This window comes from Limanda limanda, chromosome 15, assembly GCF_963576545.1.
Source record: "Limanda limanda chromosome 15, fLimLim1.1, whole genome shotgun sequence".
In the NCBI taxonomy this organism is placed as follows: Eukaryota; Metazoa; Chordata; class Actinopteri; order Pleuronectiformes; family Pleuronectidae; genus Limanda; species Limanda limanda.
The window spans coordinates 24,586,547-24,613,133 of record NC_083650.1 but is presented as its reverse complement, the minus strand read 5'-3'; the positions used below and the strand labels follow the sequence as shown (position 1 = coordinate 24,613,133).

The following is a 26,587-nucleotide window of genomic DNA, read 5'->3' as shown; positions in this document are numbered from 1 at the left end:
TGAAGAACAGCTGTGGCCTCCTGCCAGTGCATATGTTGCCTGGAAGCTGCCTTATGAATTTTAATTTGTGTTTGCTCATTAATCGAGTTACCATATGACTTGGAAGGAGCCGAGTGGTCTCCATGCAGTCAGGGGGAGGGCGGGGGGGATTTAAGTCAGCCAGGCAACAAGGAGGCTTCTGATTGGACGGAGGACTGGCACAGTTTGTGTTTGTGGTGATATTAGAAACGATAATTTATGAAGATTTATTCTCTGAGTTTCCGTTGATGATTAGACGAGTGTAACATCTAACATCTGCAAATCTAACAGTTGATTTGATTCAAACAATATTCTGTATTTCAACACGGACAATGTGGCGGCTCCTGGAAAGTGAAGCCAAATCATGTGGATCGCCCCCTAGTGGCTGGCTGCAGTATAGATCATTAGCCCAGCTTCCTCCATGATAATCGATCAGACATGGACCAAACAATTAAAAAAAAATCGTCTTCTGTCTTTTCAGGATGTTCTCATAACACGGATTCAAGTGTTGTTATTGTAATGCAAGATGGCATCGTTCATATCGGGATATTTTGGCTTCGGTTCTGGACAGTGGGAGGATGTGAAGACGCGTCGGCCATCTTTATATAAAGTCTATGATTGACAGTTGCATTTAAAAGACAGATTTGCAAACCTTACTTTTTGTGGAGCTAACAATAGTTCTGGAAGTTTCTTGATCAACTCTCTTCACCCGGACCCGGGGACGTTTTACGGGATTTTGTTTCTGCGACTCATCTCAATAAAGTTGTTTATAAAAACGTCACCGGTGCCTCGTTTCTCCTCAGAGGAAGAAACTGTTTCCTCTGTAACAAGTTGCTCCGGTAAAATGTCAATAGCAAGGACATGTTATGTTTTTATTATTTAGATTTTTTTTCCATTGTGTAAAGAACAAAGAATCAAAGGGTGAGATTCAGAATCATCACATCGATTATCCAAAGGCTGCTGCAGAGAAACCTGGAGATTGAAATGAATGAATCTAATAACTGACTTTAACTTGATCATAACTGTGTGTGTGTGTGTGTGTGTGTGTGTGCGTGTGTGTGTGTGCATGTGTGTGTGTGTGTGTGATCTCATGTTTTGTCTCCTCAGGTTCATCCTGGTGTTTGGATGTCTGGTTCTCTCTGTGTTTTCCACCATCCCTGCTCACCAGGAATTCTCCTCTCACTGTCTTCTCATCCTGGTAGGACGTACGCACGCAGGCACGCAGGCACAAAACACACACGCACACACGCACACACACACACACACACACACACAACCAGAAAAACACTGTGTTTGACCCACATGCTTCTTACTACATCTAAATGTTTCTCTAAACGTGTCCCCTGGTTATTGGACGTGTGTGACGCTCGTGTCCTCCTCAGTGATATGAAGTGTGTTTCCTCAGCTCTATAACGAACTGTAACGATCGGTTCCCTTTGCTTCTCGAGATCCTCGTCGTCATCACGCTGTTTCAAATCAATTCAGGTAAACAGGTTGTGTCTCTGAGGAAACAGATAACGCCCGGGTGGAAGGAGCCAGGCTGAATCCTGCTGCGGTGGAACTGATGTTTGTGTGAAGAGGACGTTATAGAGACACCATGTTGTCGTCTCAGATAGTTATTCAACATTCTGTCTCCTGCCCAGTAAAGTGTAGAAAGTGAAAGTAATTTCGTTATGGTGCTCAGAGCTGTGAGAAATTGCATTTTAAAAATTTAACAGCAATTTATTTTTCTGTCGGAGTGACTCAGAACAAAGCGTGAAGCATTTATACAAACACGACTTTAGTGAGAGGGATTCCTGTGAAATTCAGATTACTGCGAACGTAAAAGAGGTTTTCTTGGAAATATGAATATAAGTCATGATTATTCACGGTCTTTGCTGAGAGCGTGCTGAGAATATTGATTCCACTTTCATATCTGTCTATTAAATGTGAGGTTCTCTTAGCATAAACACTGGAGGCACAAAGGTAGAAACACTCAGGCTGCCAACATCTCTCCTACTCTAATGTTTTGTTTGTTTGATATTTATAATAAAAAATAAAGTATGAAAAGAACTTTATTTATTGTCCCTGTGTGGTACAGACACCAGCATCCACATAAACCTCAGCGCAACACAAGAGAAATAGAAAATAAGTTCATTATAAAACACTTGAAATAACCTAAAAGCTTCAGGGTGTCAATAAAATAATTTGTATAAATGAATTCCTGTATGAAAACAGAAGCTTAAACAGAAGGAGGATAAACATGTGCATCCATGAGTTCTACAGATTGAACTCCTCCTTTAAAGGTCTGTTGTCATTAGTTGTGACGAATAGAACTTGTTAACAATTCCTGTGGAGTCGTACGTCTTCGTCCCTGAAGACGTCTTAAAGTGTCGGAGCAGCGAAGCACTTTCCACTGAAGCGTCTCAGTGAGTCAGAGTCCTGAGTCTGGAGTCAGGAGCTCCTACGCCTGAGCCTTTCCTGTCAGGATATTTAGCCTTTATTTACACATTATTCAATAATCTATTCAATAATAGGATGAAGAAGTAATGCATGTTTCCCTCTTATTCACCTCGTGCTGCCCTTTAGAAGTGTTTATGAAATTCCCAGTGAGGACAACAAACAAATCTGTGTCTCTGTGCAGAATTGCATTTAAATTATATGGTTTTGTGTTTGTGTCTGTCTCTCTGTGTGTGTCTGTCTCTCTGTGTGTGTGTGTCTGTGTGTGTGTGTGTGTGTGCGCCCTGCAGGAGTTTGTGATGATTGTAGTGTTTGGTCTGGAGTACATCATTAGGATCTGGAGTTCTGGCTGCTGCTGCCGCTACCGAGGCTGGCAGGGACGCCTCCGGTTCGCCAGGAAGCCCTTCTGTGTCATAGGTAGGTGTGTGTGTGTCTGTGTGTGTCTGTGTGTGTGTAAGACATCCTGGACATGTGTATTAAATACTTTGAATCCATATTGACAGTCAAGGAACACTGCAGATTAAGTTATGTTGATAAAAACATGTATTTCATGTAGGGTTAAGATAAATATGACATAATAATTTAAGTTAAGATCGTCATCCTGAGGTTATCTGTGAAAAGAGCTTGAGGACACATCCGTCCTCCTCACGTGGAGACGTCCAACGTCTGCTGGGAAATCTGCGAGGAGACGGAGTGGAGTGTTTAAAGCTTGTTGACGTAACGGAGGGAAACTAATAGAGAAAGAAAATGAAACAAACAGAGAGAGAATCAATAGTTTGTTCTAAAGGTGACAGATCAACGGGAGGACGGGTTTTGAAAGTGGGTTCGTAATATCGTGACCTTTTGATTTTCACTCTCTCGCTCCCCAGACATCATCGTACTCATCGCCTCGGTTGCCGTGGTTTCGGCCGGTAGCCAGGGAAACATCTTCGCCACCTCTGCGCTGCGTAGCCTCCGCTTCCTCCAGATCCTGCGCATGGTGCGGATGGACCGACGGGGGGGGACCTGGAAGCTGCTGGGGTCGGTGGTGTACGCCCACAGTAAGGTAGGAACCCGCCCTACAAAGAGAGGAAGAGGAAATCGCTGAGTTCAAATAATAATAAGCTGTTTACTGTTATTAAACTGTCAAATAAGATCCTCGGTGTTAATCTCTGGTGAATCGAGGTCCTGCTCCTGGAACCAGAGGATTTAATAAATCAGAATCAGAATCCTGTAATAGTCCCACAGTGGGAAAATTTGAGGGTTTTACAGCAGCAGTGCAGGCACAGTGCAACAAGAGCAAAAGAAAGAGCAAAACAACATAGTAAGAAACAAAAACAACAATGAGCAAAAAAAAGAAAAGTAAACAGTAAAGAAGCAAATAAATAGTAAGTAGTAGAACAACTAAACAATACACTTTAATAATTAAATAATTAAATAATTAAATAATTAAATAATTAAATAATTAAATAATTAAATAATTAAATAATTAAATAATTAAATAATTAAATAATTAAATAATTAAATTAAATAATTAAATAAATTAAATTGCACAAATTGCACGAATTTTGTTGTGTGTTCAATGGGATCACAGCTGGTTGTATAGTCTGACAGCAGCAGGAAGGAAGGACCTGCGGTACCTCTCCCTCACACACACACATACTCACATACTCACACACATATATATATATATGTGTGTTGCAGGAGCTGGTCACCGCCTGGTACATCGGGTTCCTGGTGCTCATCTTCTCCTCCTTCCTGGTTTATCTGGTGGAGAAAGAATTCAACAAGGAGTTTGCCACCTACGCTGACGCTCTGTGGTGGGGCACGGTGAGCACGCAACACACAACATACGACACACAACATATGACACACAACATACGTGTCTGCTGAAAGTATTTCCAATAGATTTGTGGTATATAATTTGTATTTTAATGTAATTTCATAGCAACAAAACCGTTAAAAACTTCAGTACACCTCGCTGAGTGCATAAATGAAAGTCTAACATTATTATATCTATCATATTATATAATATCATTATCCCTATTCAGACAGTGTTGTTTCTTTTATGGTGAAATGTGATCGCTGGACACCCTCAAAATAACTGTTGTGACTTTACACAGAGAACAAACTGATCCTTTCAATCCCAGACACAATTAAGGAAAAGCAACAGAATTCAGGACAGTGATATATTTTCATTTGTGAGCTTAATGGCAGCTGCGCTCCAAAGACCGAGCACTGAGCGGCCTTCAGAGTCACACCCTGCTGACTGTGCTGCTCTGTTTCCTCCTGCAGTTAGAAACCATTACACCAGCAACACACACACACACACACACACACACACACACACACACACACACACACACATACAGACACACATACCAACCAAGGAATGGCTCAATCAATAAATCCTATTTTCTCCTGTTGACGAGTGAGGCTATGATCCGATGCTCTGAGGCCTCGGAGCCTCTTCCTCTCTGGTGGACACTAAAACCTGATATATAAGTTTGCATGGCCTCAAAAATAAAGTTTTAAATGTGTTTAAGACGAAGCAAAAAGCTGACGAAGGGAAAACTCAGAGTCGTCACCTCTGAGATTCAGGATTAACAGTCCGGCCTCTGAATGAACGTGGATGCTCTCGTGTCAGAAGGTGATCAGGTGATAAGAACGAGGCAGTAATATGAAGTGTGTGTTTTTACAATGAGCCCTCAGGTGTCTATAGGGGGCAGTAGAGAGAGAGAAGGATAGTTTTCCTGAGTGTTGACCTCTGACCTTTCAGATCACCCTCACGACCATCGGCTACGGGGACAAGACCCCCCAGACCTGGACGGGACGGTTGCTATCGGCCGGCTTTGCTCTGCTGGGAATCTCCTTCTTCGCTCTGCCGGCTGTGAGTCGAACACACACACACACTCACACTCACACTCACTCAGGAGGTAGAGCGGGTCGTCCACTAACCGGAGAGCGGTGGTTCGATCCCCGGCTCCTCCTGAAGTGTCCCTGACCCCCCAATCGCCCCCTGAAGGCTTCAGACAATGTTTGACTGTGTGTGATAGAAATAACCACTGTGTGTTTGTGAGAATGGGTTCTAACAAGAGTAATGGCCATGTTTTTATTTTGGGGAAATTTTTAAACTGTGTGTTAATGTGTTTGTGTGTTTGTATGCGTGTTAACTTGTGTGTGTGTTTGTGTTTAGGGGATCCTCGGGTCAGGTTTTGCTCTGAAGGTTCAGGAGCAGCATCGACAGAAGCACTTTGAAAAGAGAAGGAACCCAGCAGCCAGCCTTATCCAGGTAGACACACACACACACACACACACACACACACACACACACACACACACACACACACACACACACACACTCTCACACACACTTCACCTTTACCAATGCTTTAATTTTTCACAGCAACAGCTGAGGACCAGTGTTATTACTGAGACCAGCTCTCATCCTGTGTGTTTGTGTGTGTGTGTGTGTGTGTGTGTGTGTGTGTCTGTCCACCCTTCACCCTCTGATGAGTGTGTTGATAAGTGTGTTGATATCATCTCCTCCTATCAAGTGTTTCATTAAGAGTCTTGAATATGAGTAGTATTCAATACTCAATACTGTTAAACACGAGTATTCAGGGTTCTGCCCTTCTCTGCGCTGCCAGGGTGTGTAGCTAGTGTGTGTGTACGTGTGTGTGTGTTTGTGTGTGTGTACGTGTGTGTGTGTGTGTGTGTTTGTGAGGATCACTGTCGTCTCTCGGTTCCAACAGCAGAACACACCGCTGGGATTTATGAGCCGTTTCCATGGAGACCATTCCCTGTCACTCTTTGTAATAGACAAGAGCAGCTGCATTACTTTCTAATGGACCATATATATCTGCTGGAGACGTTGTGTGTGTGTGTGTCTCAGAAAGTGTGTGTCTGTGTGTGTGCGATCTTTCCACCTCGTGTCCCAAGGAAAAACCACAAATCTGTTCAATCTGAGCCAAATGAGTTATATAATCTATAATTTATGTCTAATTTAGTATCGAAGGATCTTGTGCAGCCGCTGTTTATTAAACCTGAAGCAAACGATTCGTCCAAATTCAAGGTTTTCAAAACTGTTTTTTTTGGAAGTGAAAAATAATCTTGAAATCTTAAAAGTGTGAAGTAGAATATTGCGTCTGCGTCCTAATGAAGGAACGTCTAGACCGAACCTGTCACATCCATCATGATAAATCCACGGTGTCAGTTGTGTAATGGAGCCATTAGACGAGTCCTGTCAACTTGTGAGTTAGAGAACTTCTCTTAATCACGTGAATACATCACTGAAAGTGGAAAAGCCACCGCAGGCTGTAAATAATGGAAACCATAAGTGTCTAATAACAGCCTGTGTTATAATGTTAATCACTGACCGAGCACCACAGATTCTAATATGTCTCACGGCTGCTTCTGACCTGATGGAATTCAAGATTCTTGACTGACGTAGAAAACAAATAAATACAGAGATCTAAAAATATCCCAAAACATAAAAAGTATAGAAATATAAAGGTATAATAGGAAATATGTACATCTATCTTATTCCATATCTTGGTCTGTCTGTCTGGGCCCGAGGAAGTGCAGGGCCGAATTTGAACATGATACTTTCAATATTAATACAATTTAAATAAACTCTGTACATTCATATTCACTATGACGACTTCTGATTCTCCAGTTCAGATTTGGTGAGTTCTGATCAAGTCGAGCTTCACTGAACTGTGAATAGCAAACAGATTCTAAACCCAGGTTCAGGATTAATAAGGTATAATTAATTGACAGTGGTTCTGCAGAATGTGGATATTCACATAGTTCAGTGATGGACGAGTGTGTGTTTATTAGAGACAAGGGGTTCACTCTTCTTTCACTTCCAAATAAGAAGTTTATGAGATATGGTTAGAGTCAGGGTTGATTTTAAGCCTGAACTGACCTGAGCTCACAAAAATCAAAACTGAATTTAGTTTTCTTTGTCTCCTCTTTTTTCATCGATTTATTATAAAAGACAAATCAGATCCTGAATAAACCAGAGGAAATAAGGAGTTCATCCCTTGTTCCGAGCTCATAACATTTCCCTCCGCAGGTGAAGGAAACCCGGACGCAGATCTGACCTGTTATTGTTATGATTATGTTCGATGACATCACTGTTCACTTCACTCCCCCCATCTCCCACTCAGCAGTTCTGTCCTGCTCCCCCCCACCCCCCTGATTGTGTCAAGTGTTGATACAAAAGCTTTTCCACGAGTCTGGTTACCACACCCGGCTCCATGGTGGAGGTTCAGTCGGCCTGAAGGTGAATTAATGGTTTTAAGGTGTAAAGAAAACAAACCTGGTTGGAGGATTTTCTGCAGAATGAATATTTCAGATGTTTATTTAATAGGAACCACAACGCTCCAAAACATCCTGCTAGTACATCTGGAAAAATCTTAATTCTAAATGAAACCTCAACACTCTAAAATAGATAACTCGATCAACGCTTCTATTAAAACAAAGAAACACATGACTAATGGTGAATAGTAACTGTGCACTTCTAACCCTCCGACACACACATTATAACACAAAAGTTTTCACTGGTTTTGGCTCAATTCAAAATAATGCAAATACTGAAATTAAGAATAATTATAATAAGATAAATGTTCATATTATAATCAAAATAGAAGAAGGCTGTTAAGGGCTAAATAAGTTGTTTTTTCTTTTCCATCCTACGACGGAACCATATTGAAAAGATTTTGAGAATGACATAATATTATGCAAATTAAATGTTGATTAATAAGAAAGTTGTAAAACTGCAAGAATAAAGAAAAAAATATGGAAATGAGCAGCGAGGAGAATCAGGATTTCTTAATTGGATCCTTAATAAATGATTATATTCATTCATAAATATTCATTAAGATTAGTTTCATGAATATCCATGAAATATTCCGGGGGTAAATAATTCCTGGACCTGCTCCTCTGATCCAGATCCACAGCAACATTATTTTAATTCTTTCATGGTCCATGTCCCGTCTTTCCACCAAGCAAACAAACCATGAATCATTCTCACAATGTTCAGGAAAGTGAAATGAAAATCTTATGAATATCGGTCGAGTATTTTTTGCAGAATTCTGCGACCTAACAAACGAACGCAGATGAACACGTGACCTCATCAGAGGAGGACACAGTTCTTCCTCACGTCGCTATGACGACCTCCATCATGGCTGCCGGCCGGTCCCAGACCCGTCACCACGCTGAGTCTGTCCCGTGTTCACCTGGATCTCATGTCCCCCCCCCCATGTCTGTCCCATTGTCCCTGTGTGTGTCCTGCACGTGTGTCCTGTGCGTCTCTGCTCCTCCCCCCCCCCCCCCCCAGGCGGCTTGGCGTCTGTACACCACCGACGGCGCTCGTCCCTACCTCCGAGCCACCTGGCGCCTCTACCAAAGCGCCCTCCCCCCCCTCAGGCATGTATCCCCACCACCACCAGCACCTCCACCAGCACTCCCACCACCACCCCCCCACCTCCCTCCCTCCACCACCCCCCTCCCTCTCCAATCACAATGCATCAAAACTCCCCCTAAAGAAACTAATCTGCTTCTTCCTCCTCCCCCTCCTCCTCACTTTCCTTCTCTCATGTCTCACACGACTCATATCTTCCTCCCTCACCTGTTTTATTTGTTATCTCCTCCCTCAATACAACCTCCCGCCCCCCCCCTCTCCCCTGGTTATTGTTTAATATCCTCATCTGATGTGTTCTGTGGACTCTGCATGTAGTGTGTCTGGCGTAGTTATGCTGCTGATGAGAACTCGGTTTCCATCGCTACCTGGAAGCCTCACTTGAAGGCGTTGCATTCCTGCAGTCCCGCCAAGTAGGTAACAACTCACAGACTACAAACATGGCCGCTGCTGCTCAGCCCTCCTCCTCCTCCTCCTCATCATCGCTCATCTTCAGCCGCTGTCTGCTCGTCTTCATCGGCGCGGCTTCAGCCCCTCCTCCATCTCTCCCCAGCGTGTGATGCAGCATTGTGACTCTTCCTCTTCCTCTTCCTCTTCCTCTTCCTCTTCCTCTTCCTCTTCCTCTTCCTCTTCCTCTTCCTCTTCCTCTTCCTCTTCCTCTTCCTCTTCCTCTTCTTCAAGTTCTACCTTCTACCTTTACTAACCTTCTCATCCCAGATGTTTCCTCAGCATGGTCTCAAACACCTTCTTCACATTCAGGCAGATATTTACACAACATCAGAAGCTTTATGACGTTTTAAAGTCAGTTAATGATGATTTAATTATAAATGATTAATATGGAAAATACTCACAGGTCGTTACAAACAGGAATATGAGCCGAAACACTCCAACAAATACAAAAGTTTGGATCGTACACTGTAAATAAAGATGGACGACATGACGGTTTCCCTGAAGTGAAGCCGAACTATCCTGATCGCCCCTGGTGGTTTGCTGCAGTACATGTCACAAACTCATCCTCTGTTAGCAGAAGGGTCAAGGACCAAACTAAAAAGTCAAAAGTACACGTTAAATACATTTTTCTCTTGTGTCATTTCACGCTGATATTAGTTCTAATATACAATTTTACAGTAAGTTTGAATTTGAAGTTTTAATTGAATCGCACAATTGACATTCTAGAATCAAACACACACACACACACACAGACACAGACACACACACGTACTGGACACAGCAGATTCAGATCCTCACTCTTCTGATTTCCACGCCTGTCGCTAACACTCAGCTTCGCCGTGCACGGCCTTCGCTTGCATGTGCTCGTGACCTCGTTGACCTTCGCTGTGACTCCTCCCACGTCCATCAGTGGAAATGTGTGTGTGAACCTGTGTGAAGCTGCTGGAGACTAATGTCTCTGCCTTTGTCTCCTCCTCTGTCTGTCCCATTAACCCGTGAAGGAAGGAACAGGGCGAGACCACCTACAGGTTTGTGTTACTCATTCCTGCAAACACACAAACACACAAACACACAAACACACAACATCCGTGAATGAAATCTGCTGTTTGTCTGTTATCATCCATTTATCATTTGAATGAAGATGGAGAAAATGCAAGAAGACGTGGTTTGGTTTTGGTTTCTTCTTCTTTTTATGACAAGTATGATGATGATGATGAAGATGATGATGATGATGATGTAACCCAGGGTGATAGCAGAAAACTGAGAGAAGGTCAACTACAGCGCTTTGACACACAACATAAAAGAAGAATCCACATGTATCAATATTACATACGTGTAAATTATCGTTATCAAACACTTAAGATAAAATAATTTACTGGTATTTTACAGTTTAAACTTTATTAGAAATAAGTATAAATACAAATAAAACACAAATACAACCCAAAGAACTTATGTATAAACATGAATGCACATCTTTTCTGCAAGTAAAGTTTTAATATAGGTAAAGATAAACCTTTAATCGGCCAATTGATAAAATACTCGTTCAACATTTCAGATGAATGCGTTCTGATGCGTGTTATTATTTCAGTTACACCGGAAATAAAACGAAATAAAACTTTCCATTTCAACGTGTTGGATTATGAAAGACAGGCAGAGACAGTTTAACCTCAAATCCTAAATAAAGAAATAAATCAGCTACTTTCAAATGGTCTCGTAGAAAGTTCTTCACTTTCTACGTCCTCCTTCCATGAGCGTTTCTCTCTCTGCACTTGACTCAGGCAGCAAAAGGGTGATGAGCTCCTCCTGTATTCTCTCTGTGTGTGTCTGTGTGTGTGTGTGTGTGTGCGTGTGTGTGTGCGTACACATGCACACACGCCTTTCATAGACAGGAGTCTGTACCATGTCTGTACCATGACGCACTTTTTCCATTGGGATGGTATTTATGTAACTCATCAAACACAAGTCGAGCAGAGACAGAGCAAAGTTGAAAGGAGGGGGTTGGGGGGGGTGGGGGGTGGGGGGTGGGGGGGCTTCAGAGAGACAGAGAGATTTGTGACTTTAATTACACTTGTATAGTTTTTACTGTGCAGCGCTTCTTTGGCAGCGTTTGGAGCCTTGTGTGGAGCAGCAGCTTCAACCCAACACACACACACACACGCACACACACACACACACACACACTAACACACACGTATATAAAAAAGACCTTAATTCTCTCATTGACTACAACAGCAGCTAATTAGCTTCTCATCCTGAAACCAAACAGCCGTTAACGAGCTTTTGTTGCTTCTCCCAGAATGCATCCTGTTTATTCTTAGAAAGCACTCGGCCAATTTGCACTCGTGAAATCATAATTACGCGCACGTTTTTATGACACCATTTCTCTCCAGGGTTCTCCTCCTCCTCCTCCTCCTCCTCCTCCTCCTCCTCCTCCTCCTCCTGCTCCACCAGGAGAACACAGGGCGCTCAGTCATTTGAGGTTTTACAGACTGTTGGCTGCTCGCCGGCGAAGGGGGGGGGGGGGGGTTTCTTTGTTTTTTTAAGCAGACTTGTAAACACCAGCGGTCGTAAACATCAGAGACGCCACAAAGTGCCACAGCAGGATCCACGTGGAGGGTGGGGGGGGGAAACCTGACACAAAGGATCCTGGAGTTCATGGGAGGAGGCAGGTGTCGTGTGCAGGAGAGAGAGAGAGAGACCAGACTATTGATTATCAATATCAGCAGGAATCTACATTTTATAAAGGTTCCCATTTTTCTGATTTGCCGGGTTTCATCCTGTCGTTCACTGACCCTGCTGCATTCTGGGAAATCAAAACCAGCCTGATGCCGACTCACGCTTCACTTATCTGTGTTTTGCAAAAACTGCAGCTTCTTCAACCACAAGCTTCAAACACCAGAACTCACACTAAACCAAGCAAAATCAACTGTAGAGATTCAAAGAGAAAACAGACTCAAAATGGTCACAACTGTGTTTCACATGGATGCAGCTGATGGTTATTTTGTGTAGTTTGTGCACAAGCTGTTGTGTGTCTGTGTGTGGATTCAAACACGCATCAGTGAGTCTAACAAAGTTAAACTCAAATCATTTGTAAATCGTATTTTTCACGATGCAGATCTCGTGTCACTCGTTTTCTACGACTTTGGAGTCGAGTCTCTTCTGAGTAGAATCAGACAGATTCTCAGTTTCTTAACGTCCAAGATTCAAGATTCAAGATTCAAGATTCAAGATTTTTATTATCAAACGCACAGAGATCACATGAAGCAGTCGCTGGCAATGAAATACTTGAGTCACAGGCTCTCTTTAAGCAATGCTCAAGTAATTACAACCAAAAAAATAAAATAAAAATGGAAATAGTATAAAATAGAATATCAAAAATTTAAAATAGAAAATAAAATATATATATATCTAAATATATATCTTTACAGATGAAGAGAAAAATAAAACAACAATAGTGCAAATATTCAAATATGCCACGGAAAAGATTATTTGGTTGATTTCTTTTGGAGTTTCCAGCTCAACGGAGGAATTTCGTCCAGACACATGAATTCACCTCCTCTTTTTATCTCCTCCCTCCTCTATCTCTCCCCTCTCCTCCACCCGTCTCTCCCTCCCTCCCTCGCTCGAGTAGGGGTCTAAGTAAGGGGCGGCTCTTCAGAAGGTACTCTCGGAAATATAGGAGGTACCCGCAGCATTACCCAGCATCCTCTCTGCCCCCGAGCCTAATAACCCGTGAGAATGACTAATAGCATGGAGGAGAACAAAGGAACTCGCTCCTGGACTGAAGGGTTTGTCTCTGACCCGCTCGCCGCCTGCTGCCCGTCCAACGCCAGCCAGACCTGGTCCAGAAATTAAAGGGGAATTCCACCAAAATGGATATTTTCACTGTAAACAGAGATTATCGATGAGGAAAACATAATCTTTTTAAGACAAAGGGAAAATGCCCCAGATGGAAAATGCACGTTCAGCCCCTGTCGTCTTATACAGAAACATTTCATTGTTTATTTAGAACTTTTTATTTGAAAGTGAGTTTAAAAGTAAAAAGAAAAAGGTCTAAATTCCCCTTTATTTTATGTTTATTAATCTGTATTTTCCTCTCAGTGTAATCCAGATGAAAACAACAGTCCAGCCACACGATGATCTTCTGTTTTAATTCCTTTGATTTGATTTAAACCTTCATGGGACCAGAAGTTGGTTCATTCGATGATTTCTTGGAGATATAATCCCATCACTCGTAAAGATGAAACAATTCTGAGACAATCTGATAAAAAGGAAAATGGAAGTCAGATTTAATCATAAAAACAAATCCTGTGGCTGGACCCAGTTCATCTTTAACGAATCCCCATCAACCTGTGTAGAGTTGATCCTGGTTTCCAGAGGCAGGTGCTGCAGCTTCTCCTCAGTTTGCTGCATGTTCCTGCATCACTGCTGCACTGACCCCCCCCCTCCCCATTACACAGGCAAACAATGGTCATAGATAATTATTGGTATTGTGACGAGATCTATAATGTTCAGCTCCTTCCATTGTGTTTTAGAAAGCTTGTTCTGAAAGTCTAGGAGTCAGAGAGAGTGAGGCAAGGAACTACTGAGATATTTAGTTCTGCTTTTAAAACTTGGTGAAAAGGTGCAAGTCAGGTAATTATTAATAAAACATAACCTTTGAAAAATAAGTCTTTGAAAAAAAACGGTTATATTAAATTAAAATGCTGAATCTCAGGTTGATTAAGAGGGTTTGGAGGAAAGTGTGAAGTCGTGGCATGGACCCTGCATCTGTCTCTCGTTGGTCTGCTGCAATGCATGCTGGTCTATCTGCAGCAGAAGTTACAAACCTGGAAGGTTAAAGCATAGATATCATATATAAACACTAGATGTCTCGGTCGCGTTGCCGGCCAATGGAGGCGAACGTCACCACATGGCGGCCATCTTGCTGCAGGCGGCTCGCTCACCCATAACATTGTGTTGTAGTGGTGCGTACTTTTTAAATAACCATAACTTGCCCAATTTTCAACCGATTTTTAAACTGTTTGGTTTGTTATAAACGTCAGAGATGTAGTTATGACACTGCATAAATTATTAAATTGTTTAGAAAAATAACATAATTATTCATAAGTATGCAATGTCATAACTACATATCTGACGTTTATAACAAACCAAACAGTTGAAAAATCGGTTGAAAATTGAGCAAGTAATGGTTATTTAAAAAGTACGCACCACTACAACACAATGTTATGGGTGAGCGAGCCACCCTGGCAAGATGGCCGCCATGGGGTGACGTTCGCCTCCATTGGCCGAGACATCTAGCCTTATATACGTCTATGGGTTAAAGATCTAAACATAATTTTTCTTTACCATTTTTTTAATGTTTCTCCGGCTGTGTGTTGTTTCTAAAAAATATTATAGATATATGTACTGAGAGAGGGAAGCTTATAGTCATATTATAGTATTAATATTAATATGTATTATCCATTGCACTGCAGTGTTATTACAGAGGTTGTGTGAAATCACTCTCTCTCTGTGTAAACCTCAGAAAGTTTTAAAGATCTATTGATGGAGAGAATCCTCTCTGAGCTGAGAAGTGAACCCGTGAGTGTAACTGGTTGTGAGTGGCGAGCTGCCGGGGTCAGGATGGCGTGTGGGGGGGGGGGGCGGTCGGGCTGTGATCTGGTGTGTGAGGGGGGGGGGGCATGTCAGCTGGGTGATGTAAAGGAGAAGCACAGAACGCCGCCCTGTGTCTCTGAACTCTTCTCACTGTCTGAGGAGGGAATACGTGTTGACAGCTTCTCTCTTTCTCTCTTCTTGTGTCTCTCCATCAACCTCGACCTCTTTCACACACTCTCTCCATCATCCTCATCCTCCACTTCCTGTTTCTGTCCATCTCTGGATCTTCTCTCCCTCATCCTCATCCTCCACTTCCTGTTTCTGTCCATTTCTGGATCCTCTCTCCCTCATCCTCATCCTCCACTTCCTGTTTCTATCCATCTTTGGATCTTCTCTCCCTCGTCCCAAACCTTCCTCTTCTCTCCTCTTTAAACCTCCTTCTCTCCTCATTCCACCTCCTTCTCTCCTGGTTCCACCTCCTTCTCTCCTCGTTCCACCTCCTTCTCTCCTCTTTCTACCTCCTTCTCTCCTCGTTCCAACTCCTTCTCTCCTCTTTCAACCTCCTTCTCTCATTGTTCCACCTCCTTCTCTCCTCATTCCACCTCCTTCTCTCCTCTTTCTACCTCCTTCTCTCCTCGTTCCAACTCCTTCTCTCCTCTTTCAACCTCCTTCTCTCCTGGTTCCACCACCTTCTCTCCTGGTTCCACCTCCTTCTCTCCTCGTTCCACCTCCTTCTCTCCTCTTTCCACCTCCTTCTCTCCTCGTTCCACCACCTTCTCTCCTCGTTCCACCTCCTTCTCTCCTCGTTCCACCTCCTTCTCTCCTCGTTCCACCACCTTCTCTCCTCGTTCCACCTCCTTCTATCCTCTTTCCACCTCCTTCTCTCTTCTTTCCGCCTCCTTCTCTCCTCGTTCCGCCTCCTTCTCTCCTCTTTCCACCTCCTCTCTTCTTTCCGCCTCCTTCTCTCCTCGTTCCGCCACCATCTCTCCATGTTCCACCTCCTTCTATCCTCTTTCCACCTCCTCTCTTCTTTCCGCCTCCTTCTCTCCTCGTTCCGCCACCTTCTCTCCTCGTTCCGCCTACTTCTCTCCTCTTTTCACCTCCTCATCTCCTCATTCCACCTCCTTCTCTCCTCTTACCACCTCCTTCTCTCCTTGTTCCACCTCCTTCTCTCCTCTTTCCACCTCCTTCTCTCCTCGTTCCACCTCCTTCTCTCCTCTTTCCACCTCCTTCTCTCCTCTTTCCACCTCCTTCTCCTCGTTCCACCTCCTTCTCTCCTCGTTCCTCCTTGTTCCACCTCCTTCTCTCATCATTCCACCTCCTTCTCTCCTCGTTCCACCTCCTTCTCTCCTCGTTCCACCTCCTTCTCTCCTCATTCCACCTCCTTCTCTCCTCTTTCCGCCTCCTTCTCTCCTCGTTCCACCTCCTTCTCTCCTCGTTCCACCACCTTCTCTCCTCGTTCCACCTCCTTCTATCCTCTTTCCACCTCCTTCTCTCTTCTTTCCGCCTCCTTCTCTCCTCGTTCCGCCACCTTCTCTCCTCGTTCCGCCACCTTCTCTCCTCGTTCCACCTCCTTCTCTCCTCGTTCCACCTCCTTCTCTCCTCCTGCTCCTTCTCTCTCCCTCCTGCAGTCAGAAGCTGAGTTTTAAGGAGCGGGTCCGGATGGCGAGTCCTCGGGGTCAGAGCATGAAGAGCAGACAGGCCTCCATCAACGACCGCCGTTCCCCTGGCAACGAGGGCGTGGGCGGCGGCGGCGCCGAGCTGATGGGCGGGAGTCCGGCTAAAGTGCAGAAGAGCTGGAGCTTCAACGACCGGACGCGTTTCCGTCCGTCGCTGAGGCTGAAGAGCCAGACTCGCACGGCGGTGCCAGACGGTGAGTGGGACTCCGACTCGTCCTGATGCAGAGAAACTGGATCTCAGATCTTTATCATCACCGAGATGCAAAGAGACAGGAAGTCACAGGGATCACGTTATCAGACGGGTCTGTAACTTCATCCCCATGATGCACTTTCCCAAGAACCATGAAAGAAATCGTTCCCATTAGTGTAACAGTCTTTGAGTCCGTGTGCAGCAGGTCACATGACTTTACAACCATTCATGTGAGTTTTCTTTTCAGGAAATGTCTCCAAAAGTCAATAACTCAGAAACAGAACTTTGTCTCTATTTTCCAACTAATTTAAACTAAAGAACTAAATTGTTAAAAAGGAAATATCCTGATTTTATGTCTAATTTTGATATTTTTTATTTTATTAAACAAGGACAATGCACAAACCATTAATCTCAAAAAGAGAAAATAAGATTTATCAGCTTATTTCCATCTTCAGGTATTCACTAAATCTAAAAAATATATTTTGATCATTGGTAATTTATTCTATTAGGTAATTTATTTTAAAAGATTATTTATATACGATATTTATTTCCTTTTTATACTTTTTATTATTTAAAATGCACATACATTATCTCTTGTATTCTAGATGCATAGTCTGATGATTTTTCTTTTGCACTTTTGGGAAAATGCTAATCGCACTTGAGTAATAAAACATTGTGAAGCCGTTACGTACTTTAAAAAATATATTACAACATTTCTGCGTTTTGCAGATTCTAAGCAATATGAATTAACTGTAATGTTTCTCCTCATATTTCCCAGAAACCCCTTCTCTGCACCTCTGTTTCTGCTCTGACTCCCCTCGTCTGCACCATATCATTATTTACTCTCTTTCCATTTCCCCCCCGCTCCTTCTCTCTGTCTCCCACTCTCGTAGTTATTGGCAGCGTCACGGTTATATACTGTGTCTGTCCTTTTCTCTCGCCTCATATAGCTGAGCGGGCATCCTGTCCAAGTGGGGCATAAATTCTCACCTCTTAAAAGCCAGAATAGCCTCAGTCTGAAACATTCCTGGAAGCTCCTGTCAAGTGTTGGAAAGTGTTTTATGAATTTTTCAGACTGGAAAGTATTTTTTTTGCACGTGGGTCCGAGTCTAACGATGAAGTGACGTCTCCGTCTGTCTCTCAGTGGACGCGGGCGTGACCACGGAGGATTCCTTCGACGAGAGGCGCTGCCACTGCGACGTGAGCGTGGAGGATCTGTCGGCGCCGCTGAAGGCCGTCATCAGAGCTGTCAGGTGAGCTGTCATGGGATTTATCGTTATTTAATTAGGGATTCAAAATGTATTAATTTCCCATCGTCCTGCTGTTGTTTTTCTCCTTCTGTTTATTTCGTGGCGTCTCTGAACGAACACTGGGCGTCTTATTGACTCCTCCCATAAAAGTCCATTGATTCTTTAACCACGATGACGTCACAGTGTGGTCTTCTCCTCCTCTGATTGGCCGGTTGTGGAGCGTAGATGTGGTGCGGTTACTTTCTGACCTTTAGCTCTTAATGAAGACGGGTCAGGTTTCTGATTGATTGATTGATTGATTGATTGATTGATTGATTGATTGATTGATTGATCAGCCCGGACCCCTGCTGCTCCTCCCTCTGATCCCTCTGATGGAATTCAGGATGAGAAAAACATACGTTCAACCTCCAGCAGGTTCTCGTGATATTCGGTTTCCTGGAGCAACATGTTTGTTTTCCTGCGTCGTCCTGTCTGTATCTTTGTGAACGACCTGCTGGGTTGGAGGGTTTTGCCTGAGGGTGTGTGTGTGTGTGTCTGTGTGTGTCTGTGTGTGTCTGTGTGTGTGTGTGTGTGTGTTTCAGCAGACTCTGCTCTCTCACACTGGCACCGGCACCCTGCGAGCGAATGTTTGTTCATCTGGCTCCGACTGTTTCTTTCACTTCACCGGTTCTTCTCACCCTCTTTATATTTTTCATTGTAAAAAAAATTAAAATAAATCTCCTTTTCCACCTCTCACCGTGAGTCCAATTAGAAAAACGACAGGTTCCGTGAAAAACATTTACTAATGGTTCAATAATTCAGATTCTGCTCTGCTGGTTTTATTAACTCTAAATTCAACCTTTTCCATTTAATAGACACGGGATATAATTAAGAAACATAAAACTTACAAAAGAATAACAATTCAAAGCAGAGTGATAGTAATAATAGGAACAATCTCTTTTCCCCGCTGTTTAGATCCTAATTCAGTCATTTGTTCTCGAAAAATGTAAATGTTGGATCATATTAAGAAAATGTCTGGAGCTGTTTCCGAAGATTCCTGGATTCTTGAAGCTGTTAAAGGTTTATATATAAAGAAGGATCTAAAGAACCCATTACATGTTAGTGCAGATGTGGATCAAGGTGCAGATGCAGAACTTTAACTATGTTTTATGACAGAATGTTTTTCCGAGCAGAGGAGAAGATGCTGAACAGAACCTTGTTCGTTTATAGCTCTTCCGCACTCGTTAAGATGCCAAACACCAGTAGATGTGAGCGGATGTCAGGGACACATCTTCAGTTGTGTGTGTGAGCATCAGAACTCGATGTGTGTGTCACTAACGTCTCCGGGCCCAGTTGGAATCTTTGCTTCTGATCCGGAGCCGTTAGCTGCAGCGTTCTTCAGTCTCTGATGTTTCCTTCATGCTCTGGTACAGAGCTTGTTCATGGATTCCTAATGAATAATACATCATTTTTCTCTACATTTCTACTATAAGAACTAGACGAGTGTGTCATTCATGGAACTCTGACTTTGAGCATATATCTCCTCCTCAGAGGCTGTTGGAGAGATGAATATATGGAATATAAATGTTAGATAATGATCTCAGCACACACACCGATGCTGCTCATATGTACAGCATCAAAATCCTTTCTATAAATAATAGGTCTCCTGTGCACATCTTGCACTTATGTTCCTGCATTTCTCACTTCCAATTATCTTCAGCATCTTCCTGTTTCTTATGATATATGATAACTCTCAGACTCAGTAAACCAGGTGGACATTTATGTCAATGTAGAACTTGTTGTGTAACGATTTCCAGTGGAATCTGTTTGGAAAGCGAAACTCGTTCAGTCATATATTCAAGTTTGAATGGTTTGACGTGAAGGTTATTTATCCTGCTTTGATTTATTAGTGACCTGACGTCTGAAGGCTGAACGGCTCCATCACCAGCTCCTCTGCTCTCTATAGGAATCACATTCTCTCACACACACACACACACACACACACACACACACACACACACACACACACACACACACACACACACACACACACACACACATGAGCCTCCACCACCCAACTCGGGCCCGCCTGCCCACCCAGCAGGCCTCCTCGATGGGCAGCCGCGGCCCAGGGCTTTCCCAGGGTGTCGGGTTGAGGGTCGGACACCCCCTCCCCAGTCGGCCCTGTTATTTCAGAGGGTCGACTGTCACTGTTGTTTCCACTCAGACAATGAGAAACACCGGCAACTGGAGACACGCGGCCGCCACCGGGGAGCCGGAGGGAACCCAGGGCTTAGATCCGCTTACCTGCATCAATATTATTCACCCAGCAGTGGGTCTGCTCATCAAACACGGGCAGGAGGAGGGTGACACTCAGGTTTCCTTCACTGGGATTGTTATGGATCGGACGAGAGAACCGGGGAGCCTCGAGGTATCTGAGATATTAATAATATTGTTTTAATTATTCTGCACAAAAAGATCAACAAGTGAGAAGTCACAAAGATCAGTCTGTGGCGTTCTCGTAGTTCCTGCTGCCATCTAGTGGTTAGTTAGAGGAGTTACAGATTTTTTTGAATTATGCAATTATGTTTGTGTGTGTGTCTGTCTGTGTGTGTGTGTGTGTGTGTAGGATCATGAAGTTTCACGTTGCAAAGAAGAAGTTCAAGGAGACGCTGCGTCCCTACGACGTGAAGGACGTGATCGAGCAGTACTCTGCAGGACACCTGGACATGCTGTGTCGCATCAAGAGCCTTCAGACCAGGTCAGGACAGACACACACAAACACACACACACACAAACACACACACACACACACGTCTTGAAGAGCTGATCCATCCTCTTGTGTTAAAAACCATGATTCTCTGCATATTCTGATGTTATTTATAAATGTTTCTACGTGTGCCAGATGTGGACGGTCCTGCAGATGTTCACTTCATTAAAAATACATTCACATAAAACAACAATGTCCACTTTCATCTCACCAGCTGCTTCTGACCTTGAGAGTGTGTGTGTCTGTGCAGCAGCCTTCATGTCCATGTGTGTCCCCTCTCTCTCCCAGACTTGACAAAGTAGTGGGCCCCCCCCCGCGGCCGTTCAGCAGCCGCCTCAAGACCTTTTCTGCTCCTTCACTGCATTTATATTACAGCCAGGCGCGGAGGAAGCAGTCTGCGCCGGGGTTAGACCTCAGCGCCGCCACCTGCCTGCCGACTACTAACCCAACAGCACCGTCACATCTGGGTCACACAGCAGACAACTCATTGTAAACAATAAGGGAACATTTAGTAATTACAACAACATTTTAAACCTCGACATTGGGCCAAAAATCAAGCTGCAGTGTCGACACGCTTTTTAGAAAAACCTTCTCAGGCACTAATGAGGCTTTTGTAAAGAAGGAAGCAGCCGAATGTTCACTTTCATGTGTTTTCCTGCTTGTGACCAAATTGTGTGCATGCAACACAAAGTGCCATGTGACCCGGATCTGACTGTAGTTTAATGGACAAGCTTCAACTCCAGCAGAGCTCGAACACTGGATTATGAACTTAGTCCTGAAAGAAAAGTGAATAATACAAATGTAACATTATCTGACTAATTCACATTTTTAAATTCAGTTTAACAACGAGGAGAAATGCATATGTAATGACCCCTTTGTGTTGTTTTTTTAATTTAATCATATTGATATACAGAATAAAACATCCTTTATTTGAAATAATGAGAAATATTTAATAATCTTGATTTGAGCCACTTGAAGATCTCATCTGGTTTAATCTGTAGAAGAAGCAAGAGCTTTTTATTTGTATTTAGCTGTATAAATATGTTTTCCCTTTGCATGACATAAAGAGGTTTTAGTCTTTGTTGGAATTCAATTTATTATTTCAGCCGGGCCCAAACAATATAGTTATATCGACACTTTTCACTTGTACAAACCTTTAAGAGTTTGTGTTCTCCTCTGTCATGTTGTGTTTTGTGAATCTGGATGAACTGACATGTTGTAGGTGACGTTCTGGACAGTAGAAGTCCTCGGCAGGACCTTATTGTTGGATTTGTGAGCCTGAGTGTGTGTTTGAAGTGTTGTCGATACACACAGACCTGGTGTGTAACTCACAGTAGATGTAGATTTCGATAATATCACCACGAAAACAGTGGAAACATTAATCAACTTCAAATTAAATAAAGAAAGATACCGACCGTTAACGACAATCTAAAAGTTTCATATTCAACATTGCTTCAAACCTCAGTGTGCGTGCCTGTGTGTGTGTGTGTGTGTGTGTGTGTGTGTGTGTGTGTGTGTGTGTGTGTGTGTGTGTGTGTGCGTGCGTGTGTGTTAGAGATGTGTCTGACCCACTGTCTCTCCTGTCTTCAGACCCAGGAACGCGTCGGCTCACCTCCTGCATTATTATTACAACAACAGGAAGAAGCCCCCCCCCTCAGGGTTTCTGTTATTTCACTTCATTTGAGTTTAACCCACAGAACAAACCTCCCGGTTCCCTTCACCGTCCCAAACCTGTGAAATGTTTCCTCCAAACAGACTCACCGAGATGCCAAACATCTGGATTAACTCTCTGACAGTAGCCCACCAGATGGTTGGAGTTTGCACTCAGTTAGAACCAGAAGGTTTAAACAATCACAGAAGATAGATTTCACAAAGTGAGCGGCACCAGCTTCTACGATTTACCCAAAACACGATTATTCTAACGTGTCAAACTCCACCCACCTGGTTATTCTTTTTATTAATCTTAATTTATCCGTGCGGACAAACCTGAACCCACTCAGCCTCTGATGTGTTGTTCCATGAAGGGGAAAGATTGTTGCTTGTGAATGTGGCTAATTATTTTGTGCGATTGTGGATCGGTAATTAATTTGGTTGGTTTTAAAGCAGAGAAAACAAAACATTGTGTTTGGTGCATGTTGAGCTGTTTAATGATTAACTTCACTAATTCACACACTGTTTTAATGTTAATGAGCAAAGAACCTGATCTGATCATAAGTCTGCACTTTCATTCAACTTTCTTTTTAAACCTACATGAACTTGATAGTAAAACATGTGATATTTTAAATTTAAAGAGCCCATGAAACGACATATTGTGTTAAATCTAAAGTGAAACCTTGTTTTTCTTTGTTATGTGAATGTTGGAGAGTTGTGATATAACAGCACTGAGCCCTGTGTGTTTTACTAACCCTCCTCCTCCTACACCCTGCTGTTGCTGTTGGGATGACCTGACGTGACGCTCGGGCGCCGACTCACATTACAATGTCATTATTTTCTAATATATAAACACGTTTGTATGTGTGTGTGTGTGTGTGTGTCAGGGTGGACCAGATCCTGGGAAAAGGCCAGATTCCTGTGGATAAGAAGATGAGGGAGAAGCTGAACCAGGACGGAGACACTCTGGAGGGCGTGAGCATGCTGGGACGGGTGTGTAAGGTGGAGAGACAGGTGAGCTCCGAATAACAAGAATCAGAAAAGGACAAAACACCACTGAGTCAGTGTTAAGCTGTAAAAGTGTATTTGTTTGCTAAGATTCTATCACCATATAATATTAAATCTATGTCCAGAAAGAGCTGATGTGAAGGGTCGTTGAAATTCTGTCAACGCAACTGCTCAATCAACTTGAACTCTTTCTTTCCCAATCCTTTTCCTGAGCGTCTGTTCTGTGGGAGTTGAAGAGTGAAGCTGAACTTTAGATCATTTAAAAAGACTTAAAGTCATTAAAAACCAGAGTTTTATCGCCAATATTCAGCCGGAAACTTTTAAAATATGAACAAATCTAAACAGAGTTTGGTTGGATTTGTTCTGGCAGCAGCTCCTTTGGTTGAGGAAGCAGAGGATCATGGGTAATTCATGAGTCAAGAGACGCTTGAGAACCATTTTATCGTTCGGGACATGAAGCCGAACAGAATGAATTTCCTTGTGTGTCTGCAGGGGGCGCTGTTGCTCAGTAAAGCTCCTCTCTCTTTGTCTCGCAGGTGACTTCCATTGAATCCAAGTTAGACTCTTTGCTGAGTAGTTGTACTGCATCTCAGAACCATATGTACATCAATATATAATGTTCATGACTCAAATGTACAGACATGTAGCTGACATGTTGAGAGAACGTTAAAGTAACGGTGATTAATAACAATCAACATAAACTGGGGCTACAACTGAAGAGGGAAGATGACAAAGTAATGCAGAATATGTCACAAATGATAATCATACAATATCACACAAACAATTGAGGCCTACTTAAGTTGAACCTCATGATCACCAGACCCTTTATATTATTTTAGACATATTTTTCTTATTTTAGATATTTTTCACAATATTCAAGAGTAATCTGGAAATGTGTTGAAATATCAAAGCGAATTTCGCGGACCCAGTGCAATGCCGTTGCGGACCACCAGGTGGTCACGGACCCCCGGGTTGAAAACCCCTGATTTAATCTATCGCACATGAAGTCGAACAGAATGAATCCCCTCATGTGTCTGCAGGGGGCGCTGTGGCTCAGTGAAGCTCCTCTCTCTTTGTCTCCCAGGTGACTTCCATTGAATCCAAGTTGGACTCTCTGCTGAGTAGTTGTACTGCATCTCAGAACCATATAAACATCAATATATAACGTTCATGACTCAAATGTACAGACATGTAGCCGACATGTTGAGACAACGTTAATGTAACGTTGGTCAATAACAATCAACATAAACTGGGGCTACAACTGAAGAGGGAAGATGACAAACTAATGCAGAATATGTCACAAATGATAATCATACAATATCACACAAACAATTGAGGCCTACTTAAATTGAACCTCATGATCACCAGCACCTTTATATTATTTTAGACATATTTTTCTTATTTTAGATATTTTTCACGATATTCAAGAGTAATCTGGAAATGGGTTGAAATATCAAAGCGAATTTCGCGGACCCCCTGCAATGCCGTTGCGGATCACCAGGGGGTCACGGACCCCCGGGTTGAAAACCCCTGATTTAATCTATCGCACATGAAGTCGAACAGAATAAATCCCCTCGTGTGTCTGCAGGGGGCGCTGTGGCTCAGTGAAGCTCCTCTCTCTTTGTCTCCCAGGTGACTTCCATCGAATCCAAGCTGGACTCTCTGCTGGACGTCTACCGCCAGGTGCTTCACTCCGGCTCCTCGGCCCTCACCCTCTCCTCCCTGCCTCTGTTCGAGCTCAACCGGCACCAACACATGGACTACCAGACCTCCCTCCTCGGCAGGGACCCCCCCTCCCCCCAGGGGGTCGACCCGGTCCGAGGCGGAGGAGATAACAGCGGTAACCCCCGGGGCCTGAGGCTCATCCTGGCACCGGCCGACGATGACATCCCCCCGGACTCCGCCCCTCCATCCTACCCCCCGTCCACGGCCTCCCTCTCTCCCTCCCCCCTGCTGCCCCCCGACAGCCCCTACCCCACCCTGGTCACACCCAACGGCAGCTCCAGGAGAGCGCACTTCGCCGACCTGCCGCCCCCCTCGACTGGAGGCTTCACCCTCCAGCTGCCCCCCATGGCCACGCCCTCTCACCTCCGATGCTCCTCTGACTCCGTCCCGGATGACCTGTCGGACGGAGTGAGGGCCGACAAGGAGAGCCTGGGCCCGTGTGTGGTGGTGGGCTCCGGCGTGGACCAGGAGGAGGACCAGGAGGAGGCCGGCTCGGCCCGGGGACGGGTGCAGCGGCGGGAGAAGCCTGGCTCGAGGTCAGAGGGGGGGTGGAGGAGGCACCTGAGCCTGGAGGCGGACCCCCTGCTGCTGCTCTCGTCGAGCCCGGACGGGACGCCTTCAGACTGGGAAGGCGGTCTGGGGAAATCCCTCTCGGCTCACAACCTCAGCCGGCCTCCGAGCAGCCGGGCCGCTGGTCCCGCCTCCTCCTCCTCCACGCTCCACCACCCCAACGGCAGCGACCAGGGCCACGCCCACCACGATGACCTCAGCACCTGGGACGGGACAGAACTCTTCATCAGTGAGCAGAAGCTGGAGCCGGCAGGAGAACATTTCAACTTCCTGTCCCAGGAACCTGGCGGCAGCCCCCCCGACCTTTTACAGACTGTGGACGATGCTGCACTTCCTCACCCCAAGGGGAACTCAGTCAGTCTCAGCCAGGCTCCACACATACAGCTGGCATAACCACACACACACACACACACACACACACACACACACACACACACACACTCTAGGTCCTGTATGTACATGATTTTGTGGGCAGACACAAGCATTTTTCAAATTATGGGATTAAATACTTTTCGTTAGGACATTGTTTTTATATTTTGTCCAACATGATCATGTCCACTTCCACACAGATTCTATGAGGTCATTTACCTCATTATATATAGTTCTAACAGTAATATTAACAAAAAGGAAATAATAGTAGAATAATAGTCTAATAAAAGTATGTGTAGAATATGAATGCAAGTGGATAAATTCATGTAAGACAAAATACACAAACGGTTCACACATGCAAATTAGTTTTCCGTTAAAGAAACAGATTTTCTCTTCATCTAAATATTTGGATAATCAACTTCATACCAAAAAGATAAAATAATGTTGTTCATATTATACAAAAAGATGTTGTTTAAGTTTGATTAA

General features: G+C 43.9%; 1 protein-coding gene across 1 annotated transcript in view; it reads left to right on the top strand.

Annotated features, from left to right (window-relative positions):
* kcnq5a (potassium voltage-gated channel, KQT-like subfamily, member 5a) overlaps positions 1 to 26,125 on the top strand; it is a 75,304-nt gene extending 49,179 nt beyond the window's left edge. Inside the window, exons 3-16 of the mRNA XM_061087483.1 lie at positions 1,126 to 1,216; positions 2,748 to 2,874; positions 3,327 to 3,502; positions 4,141 to 4,266; positions 5,216 to 5,326; positions 5,633 to 5,728; positions 8,783 to 8,871; positions 16,543 to 16,784; positions 17,925 to 18,033; positions 20,639 to 20,770; positions 21,068 to 21,235; positions 22,370 to 22,438; positions 23,317 to 23,443; positions 25,070 to 26,125. Coding sequence (XP_060943466.1) covers positions 1,126 to 1,216; positions 2,748 to 2,874; positions 3,327 to 3,502; positions 4,141 to 4,266; positions 5,216 to 5,326; positions 5,633 to 5,728; positions 8,783 to 8,871; positions 16,543 to 16,784; positions 17,925 to 18,033; positions 20,639 to 20,770; positions 21,068 to 21,235; positions 22,370 to 22,438; positions 23,317 to 23,443; positions 25,070 to 26,125 — 2,719 coding nt within the window. The remainder of the gene's footprint in view (positions 1 to 1,125; positions 1,217 to 2,747; positions 2,875 to 3,326; positions 3,503 to 4,140; positions 4,267 to 5,215; positions 5,327 to 5,632; positions 5,729 to 8,782; positions 8,872 to 16,542; positions 16,785 to 17,924; positions 18,034 to 20,638; positions 20,771 to 21,067; positions 21,236 to 22,369; positions 22,439 to 23,316; positions 23,444 to 25,069) is intronic.
* Positions 26,126 to 26,587: the final 462 nt, after the last annotated feature.